Source organism: Salvia hispanica, chromosome 2, assembly GCF_023119035.1.
Source record: "Salvia hispanica cultivar TCC Black 2014 chromosome 2, UniMelb_Shisp_WGS_1.0, whole genome shotgun sequence".
Classification (NCBI taxonomy): domain Eukaryota; kingdom Viridiplantae; phylum Streptophyta; class Magnoliopsida; order Lamiales; family Lamiaceae; genus Salvia; species Salvia hispanica.
Window position 1 is genome coordinate 39452809 of NC_062966.1, and position 27156 is coordinate 39479964.

General features: G+C 38.7%; 9 protein-coding genes and 1 pseudogene across 9 annotated transcripts; 5 read left to right on the forward strand and 5 right to left on the reverse strand.

Annotated features, from left to right (window-relative positions):
* Window positions 1–6: 6 nt before the first annotated feature.
* On the forward strand, window positions 7–2529 carry LOC125207021 (glutamate receptor 2.8-like). Its single transcript, XM_048106231.1, has 4 exons — window positions 7–320; window positions 657–969; window positions 1513–1907; window positions 2047–2529. Exons 2-4 carry the CDS (start codon window positions 750–752, stop codon window positions 2527–2529), a joined length of 1098 nt encoding a protein of 365 aa, XP_047962188.1. The 5' UTR covers window positions 7–320; window positions 657–749.
* Window positions 2530–3065: 536 nt separating this feature from the next.
* On the forward strand, window positions 3066–3722 carry LOC125207023 (polygalacturonase-like). Its single transcript, XM_048106232.1, has 2 exons — window positions 3066–3185; window positions 3354–3722. The coding sequence occupies exons 1-2, from the start codon at window positions 3066–3068 to the stop codon at window positions 3720–3722; spliced, it is 489 nt and encodes a 162-aa protein (XP_047962189.1).
* A 298-nt stretch (window positions 3723–4020) lies between these two features.
* LOC125207024 (pectinesterase-like) lies at window positions 4021–5527 on the forward strand. The gene is made up of 2 exons (XM_048106233.1): window positions 4021–4702; window positions 4839–5527. The coding sequence occupies exons 1-2, from the start codon at window positions 4021–4023 to the stop codon at window positions 5525–5527; spliced, it is 1371 nt and encodes a 456-aa protein (XP_047962190.1).
* A 2146-nt stretch (window positions 5528–7673) lies between these two features.
* On the forward strand, window positions 7674–10794 carry LOC125204272 (glutamate receptor 2.8-like; the record flags this gene model as incomplete). The annotated part of the gene is made up of 5 exons (XM_048102873.1): window positions 7674–7934; window positions 8052–9367; window positions 9462–9774; window positions 9920–10329; window positions 10414–10794. Coding segments are annotated over exons 1-5 (2679 nt in total), but the record flags the coding sequence as incomplete, so codon positions are not given.
* Window positions 10795–13586, reverse strand: LOC125207025 (annotated as a pseudogene).
* Window positions 13587–14945: 1359 nt separating this feature from the next.
* On the reverse strand, window positions 14946–16232 carry LOC125207026 (putative late blight resistance protein homolog R1A-3). The gene has a single exon (XM_048106234.1). It carries the CDS (start codon window positions 16230–16232, stop codon window positions 14946–14948), a length of 1287 nt encoding a protein of 428 aa, XP_047962191.1.
* A 1407-nt stretch (window positions 16233–17639) lies between these two features.
* LOC125207029 (putative late blight resistance protein homolog R1B-16) lies at window positions 17640–18557 on the reverse strand. Its single transcript, XM_048106237.1, has one exon. The coding sequence runs from the start codon at window positions 18555–18557 to the stop codon at window positions 17640–17642; it is 918 nt and encodes a 305-aa protein (XP_047962194.1).
* Window positions 18558–18621: 64 nt separating this feature from the next.
* LOC125207030 (putative late blight resistance protein homolog R1A-10) lies at window positions 18622–19805 on the reverse strand. The gene is made up of 2 exons (XM_048106238.1): window positions 18752–19805; window positions 18622–18644 (listed from the first exon to the last, which is right to left on the reverse strand). The coding sequence occupies exons 1-2, from the start codon at window positions 19803–19805 to the stop codon at window positions 18622–18624; spliced, it is 1077 nt and encodes a 358-aa protein (XP_047962195.1).
* A 1261-nt stretch (window positions 19806–21066) lies between these two features.
* Window positions 21067–23198, forward strand: LOC125207031 (glutamate receptor 2.7-like). Its single transcript, XM_048106239.1, has 3 exons — window positions 21067–21370; window positions 21436–22760; window positions 22839–23198. The coding sequence occupies exons 1-3, from the start codon at window positions 21112–21114 to the stop codon at window positions 23196–23198; spliced, it is 1944 nt and encodes a 647-aa protein (XP_047962196.1). The 5' UTR covers window positions 21067–21111.
* A 1025-nt stretch (window positions 23199–24223) lies between these two features.
* LOC125207033 (putative late blight resistance protein homolog R1A-10) lies at window positions 24224–26187 on the reverse strand. The gene is made up of 4 exons (XM_048106240.1): window positions 25172–26187; window positions 24807–24966; window positions 24585–24719; window positions 24224–24511 (listed from the first exon to the last, which is right to left on the reverse strand). Exons 1-4 carry the CDS (start codon window positions 26185–26187, stop codon window positions 24224–24226), a joined length of 1599 nt encoding a protein of 532 aa, XP_047962197.1.
* Window positions 26188–27156: the final 969 nt, after the last annotated feature.

A 27156-nucleotide genomic window follows, 5' to 3' on the forward strand; every position in this document is an offset into this window, starting at 1 on the left:
TCGGGTTTTGGTCTGAACGATGCGGGCTTTTGAAGCCCGGAGATAGGGAAGATGGTTGCCCTAGTAAAACGGAAAACCTAGACCTCGTTGTGTGGCCAGGGAAGACATCTGAAGCGCCTAAAGGGTGGGAGTTTCCGACAAGTGGGAAGAAGCTGAGGGTTGGAATCCCGCCAAAAGGAGGGTTCCATGAATTCATTGATTTCGCGAAAAATGTTTTCGAGGAGGTATGGAATAAGACGCCCTATGCTGCGCCAATCGAATATATACAGAGTGATGATGGTGAAGATTATGATGATTTTGTCAAGAAGTTAGATCTTAAGGTAAGAATAAAAATGACACTTTTAGCCATTTTTATTTATAGATCTATATAGTACTGTGTTAGAATGATAACTACTGATAACTTAATAACCTATCATTTTATGGGTCATAAATATCATTTTTACTATACACTATAAAATGATATTTTTTCAGCATGCATGAAATGATACTTTTAATCCATAAAATGATATTTTGTTTTATAAAATGATATATTTCGTCCATAGAATGATAAGTTATTAGGTTATCACCATAAATGTGGGTTATCATATGATCACATCCCGTAGTATAAATATGTATAGAATCTTTGATAACTAAACTCACTTAACTTAAAACAACAGGTGATTGATGTAGTGGTGGGAGATGTGACTATCACGGCGGAAAGATCGGAGTGGGCAGATTTCACGATTCCTTACACGGAATCTGGGATTGCGATGGTTGTCCGAAGCGAGCCTGATGACACGAAGAATGCTTGGATATTCATGAAGCCTTTAACCGGTGGCCTCTGGATAACAATTGGAGCATTCTTCGTCTTCACCGGGGTTGTTGTATGGATTCTTGAGCATCGGATAAACGAAGAATTCCAAGGCCCCCGTCACAAGCAAATCGGGATGATTTTCTGGTTCTCGTTCTCAACACTTGTTTTTGCACACAGTAAGTCCCCATATCCCTAAAGTGTGAGTTTGGTGCCATGAAATTAGGGTTTTGGATTTGAAATTGTTACCGTCAATTCCAAATCTATTACGGGGGTGTTTTGCAAGAATGTATCCGGATTAAATTGATAGTGTGTTTGGTTTATGAGATTTAGTCTCTCAACTCAATCCTAAATGGATAATTATGGGATGATTAGTCTTAGCTAACCCCCTATGACTAAAATAATCTCACAACTCAATCCTAGATTGTATCTTGGTATTATTTTATCTTGGCAACCGAACATCACCTACTAGTACTACACTCTGCATGCGTACGCGACACATAACATCACACACACAATATACACACGGCACACGAGACATAGTTGCACAAAATACATACACTCATATACACAATTTTTTTGATTTAGATTATTAGAACTGAATTGGAATATCAATGACTTAATTTTACGCAACAAATAATTTACAACTGAATTAGAACATTATAACATCAAACTCAATTTCAATAATGTGAAGCGTGAACTAGTTCAATTTATTATGACAGAGGAGAAAGTGAGTAGCAACTTGACAAGATTCGTGCTGATTGTCTGGGTGTTCGTGGTGCTGGTTTTGACATCGAGTTACACTGCGAACTTGACATCCATGCTAACGGTGGAGCAACTGAATCCTGAAATCAACGCTGGAGATTGTGTTGGTTACCAGAATGGCTCCTTTGTTCGTGATTTCTTGAAGGACGAGATGAATTTTGATGAGTCCAATCTTCGAAACTACAGCACGTTGGAAGAATTCGACGAAGCCCTCTCCAAAGGCTGCAGCAATGGAGGAGTTGATGCAATCTATGATGAAATGCCTTACGTTAATCTCCTTCTCTCCAAATCAAAGAATGCCAAGAAGTATAGAATGATTGGTCCGACTTATCCGAATTCTGGCTTTGGATTCGTACGTTCATTTCTCTCATCATTTTTTATCGACTCTTGGGATGGATGGAGTAATTTTTAAAAAAAAATTTACGTTGTGAATTCATTAATCTGTAAAATTATATTCTAGATCCGCTACTGATCTCATTTGCATAATGTAGGCATTTACAAGGGGTTCGCCACTAGTTTCGGATGTTTCAAGAGGGATCGTTAAGCTGACAGCAAGCAAGGAAATATCGAGAATCTCGGAGAAATGGGTTGGGGATGCTAGTAATGGAACTCGGATCACCTCTCACAATAGCCTCGATGTAGCTAGCTTTGAGGGGCTCTTCCTCATCGCGGGCCTGTCATCGATACTAGCTCTGCTTATATTCTCCTTCAATTTCTTACATGAGAATCGGGTTTTGTTGGCATCTACTGATTCGACAATGGAAAAGCTTCGCGGACTTGCTAGAGCGTTTGTGATGGGAAAAGACAAGCCGTTGTCGCCAAAGACATCGGCTTCAAGACAAGTTCGTGGAGGTGGTGGAGGAGGAGGATCAAGTGCAGCTATGGGCATTCCATGTGATGAAGGGTTCTCAATAGTAGAAATCAGTAATGTAAAACCTGCATTGAACAACAAGAGGCTACTTCTATTGATTTAGTTTTGTACTATAATATCGAATATTTAATTATTTTTGTGTGATTTAAATCTATCAATGATAAGTGCGATTGTTATTAAATACATATGTCATTGCTAACAAATTTGTGGCTTAAGACTCCTCTAATTATTTTAATTAACTGTTAAATTTGTGATTATGTGAACACGAATATCTTGCTGCTCTGTTTATTTTTATTATAGGAGTATTATGAAACCTATACGTTCCCTTAACATGGAAATTCTTATTTTATTTATTTTAATTTCAATACATTCCTATTTTAATTTCAATACATTCCAAAACATCCCATTACCATATGATATTTTTTCTATAGGATTTCGTGTCAATTTGTTTCCTTAAATTTTTATTTTACAAATTAAGATTTCCAATACTTATATTACTTATTTTTCTGCCATAATTACGATTCAATATATTCCATTACCATAAATTGCATAAAACTTCAATTATAAATACCCATGTAATGAACTATGAAAACATATTCAGTAAAATTATTAATATTAGTTTAAAAAATCCTAGGCAAAATGAAAAGTCAAGGCATAGTGTCAATAATTTTCGTTTTGCAGTTGATATTGACTGCTAATTCCGTAAGAGTTTTCAATATCATTGGTTTTGGAGCAACGCCGAGTCAAGACATTAGCAAGGTAATTGTGATAGTCTGATTTTGTAATTGTTTATTACTCCCTCCGTCCCATGTTAGAGTCACTCTTTGACCGGACACGGATTTTAAGAAATGTAAAGAAAAATTGGTTGAAAAAGTTAGTGGAATATTTTTTATATTGATTTTATAATAAAGTCTGTGTATGATACAGGTGTTGAAGGAAGTGTGGATGAAAGCAACTGGGTCAACAACGCCAAGTCAAATTTTGATCCCACGAGGGGATTGGAGTTTGAGCCAGGCGGTGTTGTCGGGGCCGAACAAGGCCCCGATTAACCTGGAGGTCCAGGGCCACCTCAAAGCGTACTCCGACCCGGCCAAGATCCCTGATAAGAAGAAAGGATGGATCTTCATCACCGGCGTGGACCACCTGACGATCTCGGGGGGCGGCATCCTCGACGGACAGGGAAGCGAAGCGTGGAAACACAATGACTGCAAGACAAACGCAACCTGTGAGAAGCCCCCCATCAACATGTACTTGAAAGCCATCGCCAATTCCATCATCCAAGATGTCACCAATTGATTGTTTTCTTAATTTAAAAGAAGGTTCTGATAAACAAACGAGCACACCAAATTTAGGTTTCTGCTTAAGGAAAGTTAACCAATAATAACAAAATTAACCACACATGTTGCATCTATATAAAGCACAGTACATCTTGAGAGTTTTTCATAAGCCAATTTCTTCTCTTCGAATAAACAAAATAGTATATCATGGCCTCTCTTTGTTTTTTGAGTTTAATGATCATAGCTATTATTAGCTCTAATTGATCGGATTGGGAACTTGGTTCCTATTAGGAAGCAAGAGATTGAATGAACTAACTATGCAAGAAATTGCATCATCAATCTCTTACTTCAGTGAGAAGGGAGAACTAAGTAGTATAATTGATGCAGACAACAAACTGGGGTTATCCGCACTGAAATGTTGCCAAGAGCTTCTCCCCCTGGCGATGGACAACCTCAACAGATCCCTTACCTCAGACGACGAGGGAGGAGCGTTGTCCTCAACATGCGCTGCAGGCACCACTCTGCAGACGTGCGTGGACGGGTTCGCGGACCAACCCCGGGTGATGTTCGAAGCCGTGCACAAAAAACTGGAGTACATCATTGATCTCAACAGAGTCGCCATCAAAATGATGGCCAGTACTATTACAAGTGATGATGATGTTTTGAATCCTGAAGACGAATATCCGGGTTGGGTGTCTGATGGTGACAGGGACAGGTTTCTTCTGCAGGCGGATTCCAGGATGATCCGTGCCGACGTTGTGGTGGCCAAAGATGGATCCGGGAAGTATAGGACGGTATCGGAGGCTGTGAAGGACGCGCCACGATATAGCAAGACGAGGTTTGTGATTTATGTGAAGAGTGGGGTTTATGTAGAAAAGGTGAAGATTGATTCAGATAGATGGAATGTGATGATGTTTGGGGATGGGATTGACAAAACCATAATCTCCTACAACTTGAGCCATGGTGCTGGATTCCAGACTTATGAAACCGCCACATTTAGTATGTGCAGTAATTCTTTTTCTTCAATTAATTAATTAGATGTGAATTTCTTTTTAAACCCTAACCCTAATTTGATCCAAACCCTAACCCTAATTTGACCGAAACCCTAACCCTAATTTGAATAATTTGTGATCAGCTGTGCAAGGACAGGGATTCATAGCCAGAGACATGACATTCACCAACACGGCCGGAGCAATCAACCAACAAGCGGTGGCCCTCGTCTCACACTCGGAGCGGTCTGTGTTCTACCGGTGCAGCTTCAACGGCTACCAAGACACCCTCTACGCGCACGTGAACCGCCAGTTCTACCGGGAGTGTCAAATATCGGGCACGATCGACTTCATCTTCGGGGACGCGGCCATGGTGATACAAAGGAGCAGCATCTTGGTGAGAAAGCCACTCCCGGGCCAACAAAACGCCATCACGGCCCAGGGCAAGATAGACAGGCTATGCCGCACGGGGATCGTGGTGCAAAGCAGCACCATCCGAGCATCACAAGACCTGAGAGGCGTCAGCACCTTCCTCGGGCGGCCGTGGAAGCCATATGCAACCGTCGTCTTCATGCAGAATAATATGTCTCGATTGATCGATCTGAAGGGATGGTTTCCCTGGAAAGCGGCTGAATCTACGCGGAACGACACGGTTTTCCTAGCAGAGTATTCAAACAGAGGGCCTGGCGCGCGGACTAGGGATCGGGTGAAATGGAAAGGAGTCAGGAAGAATCTTAGCTATGCCGAGGCGACTGGCTTCACGGTCGCCTCTTTTATACTACAAAGGAACAATTGGCTGCTGCCAACACAAGTCCCCTATGATTTGGCTCTTTAATTTGATTCACTTCACTTCTCTATTTATGCATAATTATCGAATAAATAAATTCTCATTTTTATTATTTGTATTTTTCATTCAATTTTACTATTACAATTTGTCGTTCCTTAGTACTCCCTCCGTCCCGCTTTTGAGAGTCTTGTCCAAGTCAGCACAGATCTTTTTTTTTTCCTTTTTCCTGTCTCTGGTAGCATATTTTCCTCAATTATCTTCTTCTATTCAATTATTCACTCTAGGTTTTACACCAAACCTTCATTCTTTTGTGTCTCAAATGGCCGGGCTCCTTGCTCCAGACAAGGTAATCTTGATTCTTCCAAGTTCGTTCCTTTCTTTTGGTATTATGTTGTACTTTGTACTGATATTATTATTATTGATAGAAGGTAATTTAGATTAGGATTGAATGTCTTCTTGTGATCTTTCATTAATTATGAATAACTAGGGTGAGGTATTGATTCGCGGGAGAAGACGACACGGGTTGATCAGTGATGAGGAACTATCTGGCCTAAGAATTGGCTTGGTGAGACAACATTGTTTGCACCTCCTCAATTATTTCAGTGATTCTAATATAGACAGTTCTTGAATTTACTACCCAATGTAACATGTTTTTCAGAGTGCAACACTTTTTTGTTCTCTCATTATTCGTGAAAATGTCGGGTTTCTGTTGTAAGATATTTGTCTTTATAATTAGTTTTTGTTCATTGTTATCAACTGTATTTCATGTTTAAGTTATTGGTACAATAAATTGCTATTGTATAAATTTGTGATTTTAGAACTTGAAATAATATTGTTTCTCATTCGGTATATGTGTTATTTTTTTTTCTCTATCTGATTTTATATTTTTTAATAATTGTTTTTTATTCTATATATTTTTTATTTTAGATTTCATACAATGATATTTTTATGAATTTGTAAAATTATTTTACCGTATAAAATAAGTTTAAATATAAAAGTGAATCGTGCATTCCACGTGCGTGGGTGATACTAGTTATAGGTAAAAGTTAACATTTATAACAATGATTATAATTTTAAAAACTTGTGTTATTTTTTGGTATTTTAGCTAAAAAAATTTGATTATTTAAATAAGTACTCTATAAACAAATTTGAAATGTCGGCCTAACAAGTAAGACTTGTAGCTCTACTATAAAACCCAAGCCCATAAGTTTGCCTATGTGGCCCAAAGCCCACTTTTGTTATCTATAAAATTCTGTAGGTAGATAATAATAAGTCTTATTTTCGCATTTTTTTTTTCCACTTCAAACGTCCTAGAATTTAGAATTTTGATCATGAGCTTGGTAAACAAATAATGTATTTTTATTCATATACTATTATTGATTTATCCATATCAATTTTAATTTTTGGCTATTATAAGATACTAGTAATGCAGTAATTAAAAAGTTATGATTTTATAATTTTTATTTTATTTTATATTCAGTTTTAAAGTTATGAAATTGACTAAAATGTTAGTCATCCTAATATACTTATACACGTACCCGCCGTCACATTCAAATTAATGCACGCAAGCCCTGGGAATTTTCTCACAAGACGATTACGAAATAAAAGGGAAATTTGTGAGTTTTAAATGACAATTTGACCTTTTCTTGTAAGCTTGACTTTATAGTAGTACCAATAAAATTTAATTGATTATAATAAAACTTATTTTATACAGTTACTCGAAGATTAAGTCACTCCAATCGACTTTGTGGGGCCACCTTCATTTATTAATCATATAAAGTTACCATTAAATAGTAAAAAAATAGTTTACTATATAGTCAAACACACATCAACTCCAACAATGATAACTTCTTGAGGAATTGCTTCTGGTATAAAAGATCAAACATGCATCGAATTGAATGAATTCATATAAGAATTGGTCAAAGTCACTTGAGTTATGGCGGTTGCAAATTCCACATTTGAACTACCTATTTGTCTATATTATCGTAGACTTTTTTTTTGTTTTACAATCATCTTAGATTTAGTAATACGCGTTTTAATGTGATTACTTACTAAACTGTTCCTAGGTCTGTCAATTGTTAAATGTTTGGAAATTTACTTGCTGAATACAATCTGTATATAACCGTAGCTTCGGCTTTCTTTCCTTCTACTCTTTTTTTTTTCAATAGCTTTCTTTGTTTGCATATGCTGTTACAAATGCAGGTTCCACACTTCTTTTGGTTGCATATGCTTCTGTTTTTGTGCTTTTGCGTTGGCCACTCGACTGGTTTCAATGCAACGGCTGCAAAGGCTAATGTAGGAGTGGTTCTTGATCTTGACACTCCTCTTGGAAAGATATGCAAGACTTGCATCTCTATGGCGATCGAAGATTTCTACTCCAACCGCAATTACAACACCATGATCGAGCCTCATTTCAGAGACTCGAGGAGTGATGTTGTTACTGCAGCTTCTGCAGGTATACTTACTCTCCGTTAGATCCTTTTACTGTCTAGTAGAATATTGTAGATAATGTTCACTTGCATAAAGCATAGTTGGGAAAGCTTCTAAATTCTGGTTTGGATTCGATTTGCAGCTATAGATTTGTTGAAGAAGGCTCAGGTGATGGCGATACTCGGGCCACCAAAATCCGTTCAAGCAGACTTCGTGATAGATATTGGTGACAAAGTGAAGGTTCCAATAATATCTCCAGCAACAAGCCCATCTCTATCGCCTAAACAGTCACCGTACTTCACAAGATCAGCATGGTGTGCCTCTTCGCAGGTCAAAGCAATCGTAGCAATTGTGAAGAAATTCGGTTGGAGGGAGGTTGTTATTGTGTACGAGGATAGCAGTTGCGGAAGAGGATTATTACCCTATTTGACTGTGGATCTGCTAAAGGGAAATGCTTTGGTGTCGCATCAAAGTGGTATTCCATCTGATGCCACTGAGGATCAAATCCGTGTGGAACTCTTGAAGTTGATGAAGATGCAGACAAGGGTGTTTGTGGTTCATATGCTTCAAGGCCTTGCATCCCTTTTCTTCAAGGCGGCGAAGGAAGCAAGGATGATGGACAAGGGGTATGCTTGGTTGATTTCTGACGTGCTGACCAGTCTCTTGGTTTCTATGGATTCGAAGACTATGGAGGCTATGCAAGGTGTACTAGGTGTGAAGGCTTATGTTCCAGAATCAAATGATCTTGTGAACTTCGAGAAGAGATGGAGCAAGAGGTTTCATGAGGAGAATAGGGACTTGTACGGAGCAAAACTCAATGTTTTTGGTTTGTGGGCTTATGACATGACAACAGCTTTGGCAGAGGCAATCGAACGAGTTGGTGTGACATCCCCGCAGTTCATCAGATCAGCCCGCCAAGGAAATATGACAGATTTGGAAGGAATAGGAGTTTCATTGGCTGGACCATCACTAGTTGGTTTGATCAAAAACCACACGTCCAAAGGGCTGAGTGGCGATTTCAGCATAAGTAACGGGCAACTGCAGCCGTCTGCATTTGAGATAGTTAATGTGAATCGCGGAAAAGAAATCACAGTTGGATTCTGGACCAGAAAATGTGGAATTTCGAAGGAACTTAAGCCAGATGATGATTGCTCAATAGAAAAGGAAAATCTTGATCCTATTGTATGGCCAGGCAAAGAGACTAAAGTGCCAAAAGGTTGGGAAATTCCTATAAGTGGGAAGAGTTTAAGAGTTGGAGTTCCGGCAAATGATGGTTTCGATGAATTTGTCAAAGTTGAAACAAATAACGAAACAGGTGTTGTTGAAGCAACTGGCTTTTGCATTGATGTTTTTAATGAGGTACGGAATAAAATGCAATATCAAGCCTCAGTCGAATATGTTCCATTCGACACAGAAGGGGAAGGTTATGATGAACTTGTTCACAAATTAGAGGAAAAGGTAAAAGTAGAAGCATTTGATGTATTTGTTGTTACTTTATTCTCTAGTTACTTGAAGATTAAACTTACTAAAAGTTCTTCCGCAACAACAACAGGGTTTTGATGCAGTGGTGGGAGATGTAACGGTCACAGCCAGAAGATCCGAGCAAGTAGATTTCACATTTCCTTACTCAGAATCTGGAGTTGCCGTTGTTGTCCCAGTCAAGCCCAACGAGAGGAAGGATGCTTGGATATTTATGAAACCTCTGAAAACTAGGCTCTGGCTAACAGTTGGGGCGTTCTTTGTCTTCACTGGGTTTGTCGTTTGGGTCCTTGAGCATCGCGTGAACAAAGCATTCCAGGGTCCACCTAGGGAGCAAGTTGGGATGGCGTTCTGGTTCTCATTCTCAACGCTTGTTTTTGCGCAAAGTAAGTATTTTGGTTGTCTTTGTATGCTCGTGGCTTTTATTTTCATCTTGGGTTTTCCCGTGTTAAATCTTGGTGCCGTTTTATCTTCATTTATTGTTTCTTTTGCATGCGCCATTTATAACAATTAACAGCCTTGTTATGACAGGGGAGAAACTGAGGAGCAACTTGACAAGATTCGTGGTGATTGTGTGGGTGTTCGTTGTGCTTGTTTTGACGTCAAGTTACACTGCAAACTTGGCGTCCATGCTAACAGTAGATCAACTGCAACCTAAAATCAACGATATTGATGACCTGATAAAGAATGGAGAGTATGTTGGCTACCAAACGGGCTCATTCGTTCATGAATTCTTGACAAACAACCGCATTCTTGAATCCTCAAGCCTAAAAAACTATAGCACTTTGGAACAATTCCATGAAGCACTCTCCAAGGGGAGCAAAAACGGAGGAGTAGGTGCGATTATTGATGAACTCCCCTACATTCGCCTGCTCCTCTCCAAGTACTGCGACAAGTATATCATGATTGGTCCACCATATCCGACATCTGGCCTTGGATTCGTAAGTCTCTTTTCTTTCATAAGTTTTCTTGAGATTGTTGAACTAATAAGTGGTAAGTAGTAGTATATTTTTGAATAACTGCAGGCATTTCCAAAGGGTTCACCGCTAGTTTTTGATGTTTCACGCGAGATCTTGAGAATGAAGGAGGACAAGGACTTGATGGTGAGGATGGCAAAGAAATGGCTTGGAGATGAAAAAGATTGCCCCAACATGGATGGAGCTCTGAAGGCCTCACAAGGCCTCGATCTTGACAGTTTTAAGGGGCTATTCCTCATTGCCGGGGTGTCATCAATACTAGCTCTAGCTGTATACCTGTCCTATTTCTTGTATGAAAATCGGTGTGTATTAGAATCTACCGCTTCAAGGAAGGAAAAGCTTCTCTGGCTTGTTAGGAATTTTTCGAAGGAGAAAGTTGTGTCGTTGTCATCAATGGACACACAGAGTCCTGATGGTGCAGTCGGAGTTTCAACAAACTTGAAAGTTGGGATTTGCCAAGCTCTGCAGCTCTTCGTTCTCCATACGGAGCCTAACTACAACTTTAAAGGATAGTTGCTCTTCTCCTTGTAATTCCTCTTGTTCCTCTACCATTCTCTTCGCACTCTTCACCACTGATTCATTGCACTCATGCAACACCACAGATTTCAGTGTCGGAATTTCACCAAGTTCTGCTGGGATCTCCTTCAAATGCATGTCGCAAAGACGAAGCTGCTCGAGGCATGGGAAGTGGGAGCTCTCCATCGTCCAGCATTCCAATTGATAACACCATTCAAGTGACAAATATTTGAGACTGAGGAACTGGCCTTCAGCTGTTTCCCATTTGCCTGTTCTGAAACGTCCACCTCCCAACTTGAGCTTTTGAAGAAGGGGTAATGCACTTGCCTTTTCCAATATGTCTTCAATACTATTACTAGACATTCCAAGAGTCAGTTTCTTAAGAGTGTGTGGAAAGGTAAGCTTTCTCAAAAATTCATCGCTTGGACAATCAAAGCATGCAAAAGATTCCAGCTTTTGCAGACGTTCGATGTTGTAGAGACAATAGTCATCACATCACCAGACTGACTTCTGCTATAACTTATTCTCAGTTTCTTGATATTGGGAATTTTACGAACCATCATCTCGTTACACTTGAAATTCCTTACTCCTTTGAGGGTTTGTAGATTCTCCATGATCACCATGCTGTCACTCGGATCATCTGGGAGATGAAGGTCTCCATTTATCGGAAAATGAACATGCCTCAGTTGAGGCATGTTCCAAATATCAACCGGTGCACCAATATGTCCATCATTAACATATAATAATGTCTGTAGACTCCACATGAGATTGGATGAAGAAGGAAACCGATTAACTTGAAGAAGCCGCAAATTCACCATTTTTCCCGGGGAATACTTCTGTTCTACATAGAGAGATGTTATCAAAATCCTCAATAATTTCAAATTAGGCAACCGCTGAACTCTATCATAATCACATATGCAAGAACGGGCATGTGGTGCAGATTTCATCGCATCAAGGACTTCTTTCTTTGAAGTGCTTTCCAGAACAACTACACGGCGTTGGCTAAGCGTGACTTGAGGAGGACTATGTTTCCCAACCACATGATAAAACCTCTCCTTTTCAGCTTCTCTCAAGCAAAGGTCTCTCAACAAATCATGGATTTTCAAGTACTTCATGTTCCAGTTTTTCCAAACTCATGAACAAGAATTAGATTTCTATCAACTAGTTCACCCAAGTACTCTTGTGCAACTGTTTCCAAAATCTTGCCCCTTATTGGTTTTAGAAATCCTTCTGAAATCCATAGCTTGATTATTTTCGAGACTCGAACTACTTTATCCTCCTCATATATTCCCATATATAAAAAACACGGCTTAAGATGAACTGGCAAATGGTTATAGCTTAGCTTCAATATTTTCAAGCAATGCATATCATTCTCCAAATTCACTAGTTGATTTATGTTTCCCTTAATAGATTCCCAACATTCTTTTGTTTGATCTAATTTTCTTAAAACACCTCCCATCACAACAATTGATAATGGAAGTCCTCTGCAACTCTCCACAATCTTCCTTCCAATTTTCTCCAATTCTAAAGGGCAACTTTTTCCCCCAAACACAACTCTGCAAAACATATTCCAACTACTTTCCTCATCCAAAAATTTCATTTTAAGGCCATAATTTCTATCCAATTGAGATCCCAAATTCGATAGCCTAGTTGTCACCATTATCCGACTACCATTACTATTGTCAGGAAAATAGCGTTGCAGCTTCTCCCATGCCTCAACACTCCACATATCATCCAACACAATAAAATACCTTCTATATGATAAACATTTGTGGAGTGCTAATCCTATTTCATCTTCTTTCATTTGACTCAACCTTTCCTTCCCTTCTTTATCAACTTGAGATAGAATTTCACAAAAAAGTTCCTTTGTTTTATATTATTGAGAAATTGTAATCCAAGCCCAAATATCAAAATGTTGAGAAATAAGTGGTTTCTCATAAACATTTCTGGCTAGAGTTGTCTTACCAATTCCTCCCATGCCTACTATTGGGATGACTGAGCGACCGCGTCGTCCATCGGTAAGCTTATCCATGAGTTGAAGAATGACATCATCAAACCCCACCAAAGTCGTGCTGTTCAGCCTCGAGAGAGAAGATGGCGAAGAATTGTTCCTCAATAATATTGAGGATCCAGCAGCAGTAGCATAGACTTGTCTCTGCAGCTGCAACTGATGTTTGACTGCAACGATCTCCATCACTTCTTTCTTGATCAACTCCAGATCTTCTATCACCTTCACCAGACTCTCATACAAGTCCGCTGAAGTGATTTTCGGGCCATCATTTTTGGGCTCCTTTCGACCACGAAAGCAATTGAAGAATCCAATCCAATCCCTTTTATCTTTAGAGGCAGCAGCAAGAATTTGATCGACAATGTGAGATTCGATGGCATCTTCAGCTGCATAAACTGCATCAGCGATGCGCATCTCCAACGGATCTGCTTCATCGCCGTCAGCAAAAGGAGACTTATAGCCTTCAAGAAATTCCTGCAAGAACACAACAATTTCAGTGAGAGATTCAACTTGTTTTTTGTCCATAGAAATCGGAGGGGAAGGATGATGCTCGATCTGATCGAAAATTTGCATAATAGAAACAAGGGCTGCATAAGCTGCCATTGGTAATTTTTTCTATTTTTTGAGGAAATGATGCTTTGGTTACAGCAAATGCAGTGCAGGGAGGATGTGATGAAGGAAAGTATGACCAAATTAATCAACTACTAATAAGCATTCATAATTGGCGTACTGTCTTCAAGTTGATATATAAAATTACAATGGTTGTTTGTTGACTCATTTGTCTCTAGCTTCCACTAGTGTTTTTTAATAAATTGACAGGCTGTACTTAATTTTATTTTATTTTTTGAAAACTTTAAATTGTCTTTCCAAATAAACTTAAAAACATTTTAAATCTTTAATAATGGGGCCATTAATTTTAGAGAGATATAGTATAAAAATATACATAGCCCATCATAAGTTTAATATGGGCCATCACATGGGTTAGACTTGAAACATGCTATGAAGCCTTTATTGTACCAACTGAAAAATTAAGATACCCCTACTTACTGTCACACTGTCATAAGCCTACAGATCCATCACTTGTTCAACAGATCAATGGCTGCAAATCACATTTTTTACTCCAACCGCGATTACAACACCATGATCGAGCCTCATTTCAGAGACTTATAGCCTTCAAGAAATTCCTGCAAGAACACAACAATTTCAGTGAGAAATTCCTGCAAGAACACAACAATCCTCCAACTTTGAAAACATTTAATATTTTTAATAATTGGGCCATTATTTTTAGAAAGATAAAAATATACATAGCCCATCATAAGTTTAATATGGGCCATCACATGGGTTAGACTTTAAAACATTAAGCCCACAGTCCAATAACATTAAGCTCTGTCCTCTCCATTCTAGTTTAATTACACAGTCACATTGTATAGAAAAACAAGTATTTAGTATTCTGGTTTCAATTCAATTTGCAGCTAGATTCAAGATCGAGGCTTTTTTTGCTCACAACAACTCAAGAACAGCTGATACACAACTTGTCATGCAAAACCACAGCTTTCTTAACAGCTTGTTTTTTGCACACAGCAACTTAACAACTGCTGATACATATAGTCCTTAAAGCCCTCATGCTCTGCTTTATGAAACTCAACTAGTTCATCTAGCTCGTTGTGCTGGCAGGGATCACTCCTTTTCTTATATATGTATGATTAGCACAAAAGTTCTAATAGTTGCATCGGTCTGATCTGAAATCCAAATACTCGCCCCCGATAATGCTACCTAGACAATTTTACCGGTTCACACAATGTGAGTTTACAATCTACATCCTATATGCAACTGCTAAGATTTTATATGCATATAACATAATTCAAAATTACCATAAACTAAGTTTTCAAAATATCCTACACATTTGACAATTATCATTGATCACAATAACACACAGATACAATAGATGATCCGTCTTAATAAACAATGGCGATAACCAGCGTTTGAGTCCCGATCTAGGCCTGTGTACCACAAGATATTAAGCATACTAACTTTTCTAGAAAAAACATGGACACACTCAGCAAAGTAGAAAACGCCATGATTCAAGACAGATATCATTCTTAACTTCATACTTATAAGAGCCCTTCTTTTTATGAGGGGTTACTTGAAAGTTCGGATTTGCCAAGCTCTGCATCTCTTCGGTCTCATCCCAGTACCAAACTGTAACTTTAAAGGATAGTTGTTCTTCTCCTTGTAATTCCTCTTGTTCCTCTACCATTCTCTTTGCACTCTTCACCGCTGATTCTGTGCACCCATTCAACTCCACTAATTTCAGGGTCGGAATTTCACCAAGTTCTGCTGGAATCTCCTTCAAATCAACCAGAAAAGAAAGATGAAGGTGCTCAAGACATGGGAAGTGGGATGAGCTCTCCATCGTCCAGCATTCCAATCCGTAACAAATACGAAGTGACAAATATTTGAGACTGGGGAACTGGCCTTCAACTGTTTCCCATTTGCCTGTTGAGAAATATCCACCTGACAACTTGAGCTTTTGAAGAAGGGGCAATGTACTTATTTTTTCCAATATGTATTTCATTCTACCCTTACCCTTACCCCTGCCCCTACCCATTTCAAGAGTTAGGCTCTTAAGAGAGTGTGGAAAGGTAAGCTTTCGCAAAAATCTATCGCTTGGATAACAATAGCATCTAAGAGATTCCAGCTTTTGCAGACGTCCGATGTTGTGGACACAATATTCATCATCACGAGACTCAGTTCCGTCATAAATCAGTAACAATTTCTTGATATTGGGAAGTCTACGGACCATCGTCTCATCACACTTGAAATTCTTTACTCTTTTGAGGATTTGTAGATTCTCCATGATGACAATGTTGTCACTCAGATGATCTTGGAGGTGCAATTCTCCATTCCCGACATGAACATGCCTAAGTTGAGGCGTGGTCCGAATTTCAAAAGTTCCATTATGATAAGGAGCAATTAATGTCTGTAGACTCCATGGGGGACTGAATTGAGAACGAACCTCATTAACATCAACAAGCCGCAAATTTACCATTTTTCCAAGGGATTTCGCATAATCTTCATAGGAATCTACTTTCAATATCCTCAACAATTTTAAATTAGGTAACAGTGGAACACTTTCACGATCACTTATATAGGAACGAGCATATGGTGTAGATTTCATTGCATCAAGGACTTCCTTCTTGGAAGTGTTTATCGGAATAACTATACGACGTTGGCTACACATGCCTTGAGGACTATGTCGCCCTACCACATGATAAAACCTCTCCTTTTCAGCTTCTCTCAAGCAAAGGTCTCTCAACAAATCATGAATTTTCAAGTACTTCATGTCTCCAATTTTCCCGAAATAGTGAACAAGAATTAGATTTCTATCAACTAGTTCATCCAAGTACTCTTTTGCAACTGTTTCCAAACTCTTGCCGCTTATTGGTTTTAGAAATCCTTCGCAAACCCATAGTCTTTCTTGAGGAAATGTTTTTCAGTTCAGAGTTCAGACAATGCAGAGGATAGGAAGGAAAGAAAGTTGGTGGAAAAGAAAAGGGAGACTGACTCAAGATAAAGTAGCATCCACTATTGATGTTTAAAATTGTAAAGTAGCATCCACTACTCACTTTAATTATTTCCAAAATTTACTATAATTATTTATTCTAGCACTTTTTTTCTAATCCTCTAGATACAAATTTAAAAATTCCAATCTTTTATCCTCCAACTTTGAAAACATTTAATATTTTTAATAATTTAAAAACATTTAAAATCTTTAATAATGGGCCCATTATTTTTAGAAAGATAAAAATATAGATAGCCCATCATAAGTATAATATGGGCCATCACATGGGTTAGACTTTAAAACATGCTATGAAAAGCCTTCATAAGCCCACAGACCAATAACATTAAGCTCTGTCCTCTCCATCACTTGAGCCTTCTTCAACAGATCAACTATATATTCACTTAACAGTTAGTTGCAGGAATTTCTTGGTGACTCAAAGTTCAAACACACGTGGAATTAAGGGTCTCTTTCTAAAGACTTTCAAATGCAAACTTCAGCTATAAAGTGTGGTCTTCGCATTCACATATAAGGATTGGACAAGTCCACATTCAAACTATCTTCTCTTTGCTGTTTTTAATTTGACTTAGTTCCTATATCATTGTCAGTGCTATCCGATTCTTGAAGCTTTTGCTGCAGTTTTTATAAGCTTTCCATAAATAGCTTTCTTCACATATACTTGATTTCTCTCAGTCTTTGATGTTTTTTCAATGCAGAATCAACACTTCTTTTGGTTGCATATGCTTCTGTTTATGTGCTTTTGCATTGGCCCTTCGACCGGTTTCAATGCAACGGCTGCAAAGGCTAATGTAGGAGTGGTTCTTGATCTTGACACTACTCTTGGAAAGATATGCAAGACTTGCATCTCTATGGCGATTGAAGATTTCTACTCCAACCGCGATTACAACACCATGATCGAGTCACGTGAATGAAACTAAGAAATCTATATATTAGAAGTTCACGATGATAGTAAGATTTCACATGTATACAACATAATTAAGAATTTCCATAAGCAAAGTTTCTAAAATACCTTATACATTTGACAATTATTATTGATCACAATGACACACAGATAAAACAGAGGATCTATCTTAATAAACAATGGTGATAACCGGCGTTTGAGTCCCGACGCCTGTAACACATGACCCTTAACATGGCAAACATTTATCAAAAACAGAGACAGTCACTGGACTAGTCCCTCTTTTTATGAGCAGTAACTTGAAAGTTGAGATTTGCCAAGCTCTGCAGCTCGCTGTTCTCCTTACTGAGCAAAACATCAACTTTAAAGGATAGTTGTTCTTCTCCTTGTAATTCCTCTTGTTCCTCTACCATTCTCTTCGCACTCTTCACCACTGATTCATTGCACTCACGCAACACCACAGATTTCAGTGTCGGAATTTCACCAAGTTCTGCTGGGATCTCCTTCAAATGCATGCCCCAAAGAAGAAGTTGCTCGAGGCATGGGAAGTGAGAGCTCTCCGTCGTCCAGCATTCCAATTGATGACAATGTGAAAGTGACAAATATTTGAGACTGAGGAACTGGCCTTCAGCTGTTTCCCATTTGCCTGTTGTGGAATCTCCACCATACAACTTGAGCTTTTGAAGAAGGGGTAATGCACTTGCCTTTTCCAATATGTCTTCAATACAATTATTACTAGACATTCGAAGATTCAGTTTCTCAAGAGTGTATGGAAAGGTAAGCTTTCGAAAATCATCGCTTGGATAATCAAAGCATGCAAAAGATTCCAGCTTTTGCAGACGTTCGATGTTGTAGAAACAATAGTCATCATCAGACTGATCACTTCTGCTATAAACTATACACAGTTTCTTGATATTGGGAATTTTACGAAGCATCATCTCGTTACACTTGAAATTGTTTACTCCTTTGAGGGTTTGTAGATTCTCCATGATCACCATGCTGTCACTCGGATGATCTAGGAGATGAAGCTGTCCATCTCTCCAAAAAGAAACATGCCTTAGTTGAGACATGTTCCAAATATCAACCGGTGCATCAATATCTCCAATATAAACTTGTATTGTCTGTAGACACCACATGAGATTGGATGAAGAAGGAAACCGATTAGCTTGAAGAAGCCGCAAATTCACCATTTTTCCCGGGGAATACTTCTGTCTTACAAAGAGAGATGTTATCAAAATCCTCAATAATTTCAAATTAGGCAACTGTCGAACTCTCTCCTGATCACTTATATAAGAACGAGCATGTGGTTCAGATCTCATCGCATCAAGGACTTCTTTCTTTGAAGTGCTTTCCGGAACAACTACACGGTGTTGGCTAAGCGTGCCTTGAGGAGGACTATGTTTCCCTACCACATGATAAAACCTCTCACTTTCAGCTTCTCTCAAGCAAAGGTCTCTCAACAAATCATGAATTTTTAAGTACTTCATGCTTCCAGTGTTTCCATACTCATGAACAAGAATTAGATTTCTATCAACTAGTTCACCCAAGTACTCTTGTGCAACTGTTTCCAAAATCTTCCCCCTTATTGGCTTTAGAAATCCTTCCGAAACCCATAGCTTGATTATTTCCGAGACCCGAACAACTTTATCCTCCTCATATGTTCCCATGTATAAAAAGCACGGTTTAAGATAAACTGGCAAATGATTATAGCTCAACTTCAGTATTTTCAAGCAATGGTTGTCATTCTCCAAATTCACTAGTGAATTTATGCTTCCTCTAATAGATTCCCAACATTCTTTTGTTGGATCCAGTTTTCCCAAAACACCTCCCATCACAACAATTGATAATGGAAGTCCTCTGCAACTCTCCACAATCTTCCTTCCAATTTTCTCCAATTCTAAAGGGCAACTTTTTCCCCCAAACACAACTTTGCAGAACATATTCCAACTACTTTCCTCGTTCAAAAATTTCATTTTAAGGCCATCATTTCTATCCAATTGAGATCCCAAATTTGATAGCCTAGTCGTCACCAATATCCGACTACCATTACTATTGTCAGGAAAATAGCGTTGTAGCTTTTCCCATGCACCAATACTCCACATATCATCCAACACAATAAAATACCTTCTATATGATAAGCATTTGTGGAGAGCTAATCCTATTTCATCTTCTTTCATTTGACTCAACCTTTCCTTCTCTACTCTATCAACTTGAAATAGAATTTCACAAAGAAGTTCTCTTATATTAAATTGTTGAGAAATTGCAATCCAAGCACATATATCAAAATGGTGAGAAATAAGTGGTTTCTCATAAACATTTCTTGCCAGAGTGGTCTTACCAATTCCTCCCATGCCTACGATTGGGATGACTTGGCGACCGAGTTCTCCGTAAATGAGCTTCTCCATGAGTTGAAGCATTACATCATCAAAGCCCACCATGGTTGTGCTGTTCACCCTAGATAGAGAAGATGAATTGTTTCTCATACAAGTCCACTGAAGTGATTTTCCGGCCATCATTTTCGGGCTTCTTTAAACCGCAAAAGCAATTGAGGAATCCAATCCACTCCCTTTTATCTTTAGAGGCAGCAGCAAGAATTTGATCCACAATGTGAGATTCGATGGCATCTTCAGCTATGTAAACTGCATCAGCGATGCGCATCTCCAACGGATCAGCTTCATCGCCGTCAGCAAAAGGAGACTTATAGCCTTCAAGAAATTCCTGCAAGAACACAACAATTTCAGTGAGAGATTCAACTTGTTTTTTGTCCATAGAAATCGGAGGGGAAGGATGATGCTCGATCTGATCGAAGATCTGCATAATAGAAACAAGAGCTGCATAAGCTGCCATTGATATTTTTTTGGAGGAAATGATGCTTTGGTTACAACGAATGCAGTGCAGAGAGGATGTGAAGGAAAGTACAGACAAAATGAAGCAACTACTAATAAACATTCATAAATAACGTACTGTCTTCAAGTTGATATATAAAAAGTAGTCCACTATAATGGTTGTTAGTTTGAATCATTTGTCTCTAGCTTCCACTAGTGTTTTTTAATAAATTGACAGCCTGTACTGCATGTTATTTTATTTTTTGAAAACTTTAAAATGTCTTTCCAAATAAAATTAAAACATTTTAAATCTTTAATAATGGGCCATTAATTTTAGAGAGATATAGTATATTGAGCATACGATATTAATTGAAAACTACTTTGACTTAACAAATGGTGAGGGTATTTCTTTGCCCAAGAATCCTGATAGATTGGGTAGTGATCGTTAATGTCTAAGTGGTGCTAGTATTGTTATTGCAATGAATCGTGTGGTGGGAGTAGGGGTGAGAATACGGATATCGGGTATTGGGTTTAACCGTACCCGACCCGATATCCGCCAGGTATTGGATACCCAATATCCAACTTTATGGGATTGGGTATTGAAATTTAAGATAAATCGAGTACTGGGTAACCCGAATGGGTATAGGATATTATCCGAATATCCAATTTATTATTTAAAGCAATTTTTAAATTAGGTTTAGCCATTTTGGTAAGAGCTAGGATAATTTATTTACTATTTACAATTTCCTAGGTTAACTTTCTCTAAACTTATAAAAATAAGTTAATCTCTCTTACTCTAGGTCACGGCTTCTCCAAACTCTCAAGTTTTACGTATTGCATAACCAACTCATTTATAAGCTTTCCATAAATAGCTTTCTTCACATATACTTGATTTCTCTCAGTCTTTGATGTTTTTTCAATGCAGAACCAACACTTCTTTTGCTTGCATATGCTTTTGTTTATGTGCTTTTGCATTGGCCCTTCGACCGGTTTCAATGCAACGGCTGCAAAGGCTAATGTAGGAGTGGTTCTTGATCTTGACACTACTCTTGGAAAGATATGCAAGACTTGCATCTCTATGGCGATTGAAGATTTCTACTCCAACCGCGATTACAACACCATGATCGAGCCTCATTTCAGAGACTCGAGGAGTGATCTTGTCACTGCAGCTTCTGCAGGTATATGTTTATTCTTAGATTCTTTGACTGTCAAATAATTAGTCTGAGTTGGATTCAATTTGCAGCTATAGATTTGTTAAAGAATGCTGAAGTGATGGCGATTATCGGGCCTCAAAAATCCTTTCAAGCAGAGTTCGTGATAGATATTGGTGACAAGGTGGAAGTTCCAATAATATCTCCAGCAACGAGCCCGTCCGTATCGCCTAAAGACTCATCATACTTCATAAGATCAGCATGGTGTTCCTCTTCTCAGGTCAGAGCAATTGCAGCAATTGTGAAGAAATTCGGTTGGAGGGAGGTTGTTTTTGTGTACGAGGACACCAACTATGGAAGCGGATTAGTGCCGTATTTGACTGTTGATCTGCTAAAGAGCAATGCTGTGGTCTCACAGCAAAGTGTTATTTCCTCTGATGCCACAGAGGATCGAATCCGACAGGAGCTCTTCAAATTGATGAAGATGAGGACGAGAGTGTTCGTGGTTCATATGCTGCCAGGTCTTGCATCCCGTTTCTTCAACGTGGCGAAAGAAGCAGGGATGATGGACAAGGGGTATGCTTGGTTAATAGCTGACGTGCTCACGAGTCTCTTGGATTCTATGGATCCACAGACTATGGAGGCGATGCAAGGTGTACTAGGCGTGAAGGCTTACGTTCCAGAATCCGTTAAGCTTATAGACTTTAAAAAGAGATGGAGAAAGAGGTTTCACACAGAATATCCGGAGATGAACAGAACAGAACTCAATGTCCTTGGGCTGTGGGCTTATGACAGCATCGCAGTTTTGGCAGAGGCAATTGAACGAGCTGGTGTGACATCCCCGCAGTTCAATAGATCTGTTGATAGTGGAAATTTGACGGATTTGGATTCAATAGGAACATCATTGGCTGGACCATCACTTGTTGGTTGGATCAGAAACCACACGTCCAAAGGGCTGAGTGGTGATTTTAACATAAGTAACGGTGAACTGCAACCGTCTGCATTTGAGATAGTTAATGTGAATGGCAAGAAAGAAATCCCAGTTGGATTCTGGACCGAACACTGTGGAATCTCAAGGGAGCTTAAGCCAGATGATCATCTAGATAATTGCTCGACCGGAAACACAAATCTCGACCCCATTGTGTGGCCAGGGAAAGAAACTAAAGTGCCTAAAGGGTGGGAAATTGCTGTGAGTGGGGAAAAGTTTAGAGTTGGAATTCCAGCAAAAACTAGTTTCAGGGAATTCAGTGTAGTTGAAAAGAATGAAGAAACAGGTGTCGTTGAAGCAAAGGGTTTCTGCATTGATGTTTTCGAAGCGGTATGGGAAAAAATCCCGTATCATGTCCCAGTTGAGTATGTTCCATACGATACCACAGATGGAGGTTATAATGAACTATCTCAGAAAATGGACGAAGAGGTAAAATCATAAGCCATTTTGTTTTATATATTTGTTTTGTAACGTTTTGCCTTTGATGAAGATTAAACCTATTAAAAGAGACGACAACAGGGTCTTGATGCATTGGTGGGAGATCTAACGGTCACAGCTAGCAGATCCGAGCATGTAGATTTCACAGTTCCTTACACAGAATCTGGAGTTGCCATCCTTGTCCCAATCAGGGCTAACGAGGGGAAGAATGCTTGGATATTTATGAAACCTCTAACAACCGGCCTTTGGCTAACCATTGGCACGTTCTTTGTCTACACTGGATTTGTCGTTTGGGTTCTTGAGCATCGCGTAAATAAAGCATTTCAGGGTCCACCTAACCAGCAAGTTGGCATGATATTTTGGTTCTCATTCTCAACGCTTGTTTTTGCACACAGTAAGCCAAGAATTCTCGATACATATAGTCCTTAAAGACTCATTCTCTTCTTTATGACGCTCAACTATTTCATACTTGTCGTCCATGCTAACAGTATATCAACTGCAGCCTAAAATTAACGACGTGAATGACCTGGTAAAGAATGGAGAGTTTTGAGAATCGGTATTTATTGGAACCTACTGTTTCAAGGAAGGAAAAGCTTCTCGGGCTTGCTAGGATTTTTTCGAGGGAGAAAGATGAATTGTTGTCACCAAAGGAAACACAATGTCCTGACTGTGGAGTAAACATCAATGGCTAGGATTATATGAAATATCTTCCCATACCTTCTCAAAAACATCAATGGAAAAACCCTTTGCTTGAATAACACCTGTTTCTTCATTTTTTTTCAACTTCAATGAATTCATTGAAACCAATTTTTGCTGGAATTCCAACTCCAAACTTTTCGCCATTCGCAGATATTTCCCACCCTTTAGGCACTTTATTTTCTCCCCCGGGCCATACAATGGGGTCAAGATTATCCTTTTCGGCTGAGCAATTATCTCGATAATCATATGGCTCAAGCTCCCTTGAGGTTATGATACAATTGTGTTCTTTTGTATAAAGCTTAGATTCAAGCCTTTGAGAAAGCTCCTAAAATTCTTGTTTCAGTTCAATATGCAGCTAGATTCAAGTCTTTGACTAACCTTTGACGCGTTCTATGTCTACACTGGATTTGTCATGTTTGGGTTCTTGAGCATCGCGTGAATAAAGGATCTGTTCTCAATGCTTGTTTCTTGCACACAGTAAGTCAAGAAGTGTTGATACATATATTCCTTAAACACCTCGTTCTCGTCTTTATGAACCTCAACTAGTTCGTCTTAGTATGATAAAGGCGAAAGTGAGGAGCAACTCCGCAAGATTTGTGGTGATCGTTTGTATGGGTGTTCATTGTGCTGGTTTTTATGCAAGTTAAAAAACACTAGTTTTACATACGTAGGGAATATTATTTTTCTTATGTATGACTTTGCACACACTTTCTGATTGTTTTTAATGTATAATGTTATAATTTGAATTGCAATAGTCATTTATCGGTAACTTTAAAGGATAGTTGATCTTCTCCTTGTAATTCCTCTTGTTCCTCTACCATTCTCTTCGCACTCTTCACCGCTGATTCATTGCACTCACTCAACACCACAGATTTCAGTGTCGGAATTTCACCAAGTTCTGCTGGGATCTCCTTCAAATCTTTCCAAAGAAATAAGATGGAGGCACTCGAGAAATGGGAAGTGGGAGGAGCTCTCCATAATCCAGCTTTGCAATCCACAATGGTGAAGTGATAAAATTTTGAGACTAGGGAACTGGCCTTCAACTGTTTCCCATTTTCCTCTTATTAAGTCTCTAGCAATCAACTCGAGCTTTTGAAGAAGGGGTAATGTACTTACCTTTTCCAATATGTCTTCCACTCTACTTTTTGTATACATTTCAAGAGTTAGACTCTTAAGAGAGCGTGGAAAGGTAATTTTTGGGAAAACATCAGCCCCCGCCCCAAAGCATTGACAGCTAAAAGATTCCAGCTTCTGCAAATGTCCAATGTTGTGGAGACAATAGTCACCTCTTTGGTAATAAGTCAGACCCAATTTTGTTATATTGGGAATTCTACTAACCATCATCTCATCACACTTGAAATTCCTTACTCCTTTGAGGGTTTGTAGATTCTCCATGATGACAATGTTGTCACTTGGAGGATCTGGGAGATGCAACCCTCCAAGTATCCAAAAACAAACATGCCTAAGTTGAGGCATGAGCCAAATTCCAACAGTTTTGCTATGAAAATGAACAATTAATGTTTGCAGACTCCACATGAGTTTGAATGAAGGAGGAACCTGATCAGAATAAACACTAAGAAGCCGCAAATTTAACATTTTTCTAGGGGAATACTCATAATCAGAAGAGGCAAAGTAAAAAGAGAAAGATACTTCCAATATCCTCAACAGTTTTGAATCAGAAAACAGAAACCACATGATAAAACCTCTCCTTTTCAGCTTCTCTCAAGCAAAGGTCTCTCAACAAATCATGAATTTTCAAGTACTTCATTTTTCCAGTTTTCCCAAACTCGTGAACAAGAATCAGATTTCTATCAACTAGTTCATCCAAGTACTCTTTTGCAACTATTTCCAAACTCTTGCCCCTTATTGGTTTTAGAAATCCTTCCGAAACCCATAGCTTGATTACTGTTGAGACTCGAATTGCACGATCCTCCTCATACATTCCCATGTATAAAAAGCATGGCTTAAGATAAACTGGCAAATGATTGTAGCTCAACTTCAGTATTTTCAAGCAATGATTGTCATTCTCCAAATTCACTAGTGAATTTATGCTTCCCCTAATAGATTCCCAACATTCTTTTGTTGTATCCAGTTTTCCCAAAAGACCTCCCATCACAACAATTGATAATGGAAGTCCTCTGCAACTCTCCACAATCTTCCTTCCAATTTTCTCCAATTCTAAAGGACAACTTCTCCCCCCAAACACAATTTTGCAGAACATATTCCAACTACTTTCCTCATCCAAAAATTTCATTTTAAGGCCATCATTTCTATCCAATTGAGATCCCAAATTCGATAGCCTAGTTGTCACCATTATCCGACTACCATTACTATTGTCAGGAAAATAGCGCTGCAGCTTCTCCCATGCCTCAACACTCCACATATCATCCAACACAATAAAAAACCTTCTATATGATAAATATTTGTGGAGTGCTACTCCTATTTCATCTTCACTCATTTGACTCAACGCTTCTTTCCCTTGCTTATTAGCTTGAGACAGAATTTCACAAAGAAGTTCTTTTGAGTTAAATTGTTGTGATATTGTAACCCAAGCACAAATATCAAAATGATGACTAATAAGTGGTTTCTCATAAACATTTCTGGCAAGAGTAGTCTTACCAATTCCTCCCATTCCTACGATTGGGATGACTTGGCGACCGGGTTCTCCGTCAGTGAGCTTATCCATGAGTTGAAGCATCACACCATCAAAGCCCACCATGGTTGTGCTGTTCATCCTAGAGAGAGAAGATGGTGAAGAATTGTTCCTCAACATTGAGGAACCAGAAAATGGAGACTTGTCTCTGCAGGGGATGTTTGACTGTAACGATCTCCATCACTTCTTTCTTGATCAACTCTAGATCTTCTATGACCTTCACCAGACTCTTGTACAAGTCCGCTGAAGTGATTTTTGGGCCATCATTTTTGGGTCCCTTTAGACCACGAAAGCAATTGAAGAATCCAATCCAATCCCTTTTATCTTTAGAGGCAGCAGCAAGAATTTGATCGACAATGTGAGATTCGATGGCATCTTCAGCTGCATAAACTGCATCAGCGATGCGCATCTCCAACGGATCTGCTTCATCGCCGTCAGCAAAAGGAGACTTATAGCCTTCAAGAAATTCCTGCAAGAACACAACAATTTCAGTGAGAGATTCAACTTGTTTTTTGTCCATAGAAATCGGAGGGGAAGGATGATGCTCGATCTGATCGAAAATCTGCATTATAGAAACAAGAGCTGCATAAGCTGCCATTGATATTTTTTCTTTTTTCTTTCTTGAGGAAATGTTTTTCAGTTCAGAGTTCAGACAATGCAGAGGATAGGAAGGAAAGAAAGTTGGTGGAAAAGAAAAGGGAGACTGACTCATGATAAAGTAGCATCCATTATTGATGCTTAAAATTGTAAAGTAGCATCCACTACTCACTTTAACTATTCCAATTATTCTAGCACTTTTTTTCTAATCCTTTAGATACAAATTTAAAAATTCCAATCCTTTATCCTCCAACTTTGAAAACATTTAAAATGTCTTCCTAGATAAAATTAAAAACATTTAAAATCTTTAATAATGGGCCCATTATTTTTAGAAAGATAAAAATATAGATAGCCCATCATAAGTATAATATGGGCCATCACATGGGTTAGACTTTAAAACATGCTATGAAAAGCCTTCATAAGCCCACAGACCAATAA

Bases quoted from the DNA above. Each gene is read 5' to 3' on its own strand.
- LOC125207031 (XM_048106239.1), top strand. From the start codon at position 21,112: ATGCAGAACCAACACTTCTTTTGCTTGCATATGCTTTTGTTTATGTGC. The intron at 21,371-21,435 runs GTATATGTTTAT...TTCAATTTGCAG, and splicing joins TGTCACTGCAGCTTCTGCAG to CTATAGATTTGTTAAAGAAT. The intron at 22,761-22,838 runs GTAAAATCATAA...ACCTATTAAAAG, and splicing joins CTCAGAAAATGGACGAAGAG to AGACGACAACAGGGTCTTGA.
- LOC125207023 (XM_048106232.1), top strand. From the start codon at position 3,066: ATGAAAAGTCAAGGCATAGTGTCAATAATTTTCGTTTTGCAGTTGATA. The intron at 3,186-3,353 runs GTAATTGTGATA...TGTATGATACAG, and splicing joins CGAGTCAAGACATTAGCAAG to GTGTTGAAGGAAGTGTGGAT.
- LOC125207030 (XM_048106238.1), bottom strand. From the start codon at position 19,805: ATGGTGGGCTTTGATGATGTAATGCTTCAACTCATGGAGAAGCTCATT. The intron at 18,645-18,751 runs GCACGCTTAGCC...ATAAGTGATCAG, and splicing joins GAAACATAGTCCTCCTCAAG to GAGAGAGTTCGACAGTTGCC.
- LOC125207026 (XM_048106234.1), bottom strand. From the start codon at position 16,232: ATGAAGTACTTGAAAATTCATGATTTGTTGAGAGACCTTTGCTTGAGA.
- LOC125207024 (XM_048106233.1), top strand. From the start codon at position 4,021: ATGCAAGAAATTGCATCATCAATCTCTTACTTCAGTGAGAAGGGAGAA. The intron at 4,703-4,838 runs GTATGTGCAGTA...ATTTGTGATCAG, and splicing joins TTATGAAACCGCCACATTTA to CTGTGCAAGGACAGGGATTC.
- LOC125207021 (XM_048106231.1), top strand. From the start codon at position 750: ATGGTTGTCCGAAGCGAGCCTGATGACACGAAGAATGCTTGGATATTC. The intron at 970-1,512 runs GTAAGTCCCCAT...TTATTATGACAG, and splicing joins AACACTTGTTTTTGCACACA to AGGAGAAAGTGAGTAGCAAC. The intron at 1,908-2,046 runs GTACGTTCATTT...TGCATAATGTAG, and splicing joins CGAATTCTGGCTTTGGATTC to GCATTTACAAGGGGTTCGCC.
- LOC125207033 (XM_048106240.1), bottom strand. From the start codon at position 26,187: ATGGTGGGCTTTGATGGTGTGATGCTTCAACTCATGGATAAGCTCACT. The intron at 24,967-25,171 runs GTTTTATCATGT...TCATTTTCATAG, and splicing joins AGAGAAGCTGAAAAGGAGAG to CAAAACTGTTGGAATTTGGC. The intron at 24,720-24,806 runs GTTAGTAGAATT...GGACATTTGCAG, and splicing joins TCAAGTGTGATGAGATGATG to AAGCTGGAATCTTTTAGCTG.
- LOC125207029 (XM_048106237.1), bottom strand. From the start codon at position 18,557: ATGGTGAATTTGCGGCTTCTTCAAGCTAATCGGTTTCCTTCTTCATCC.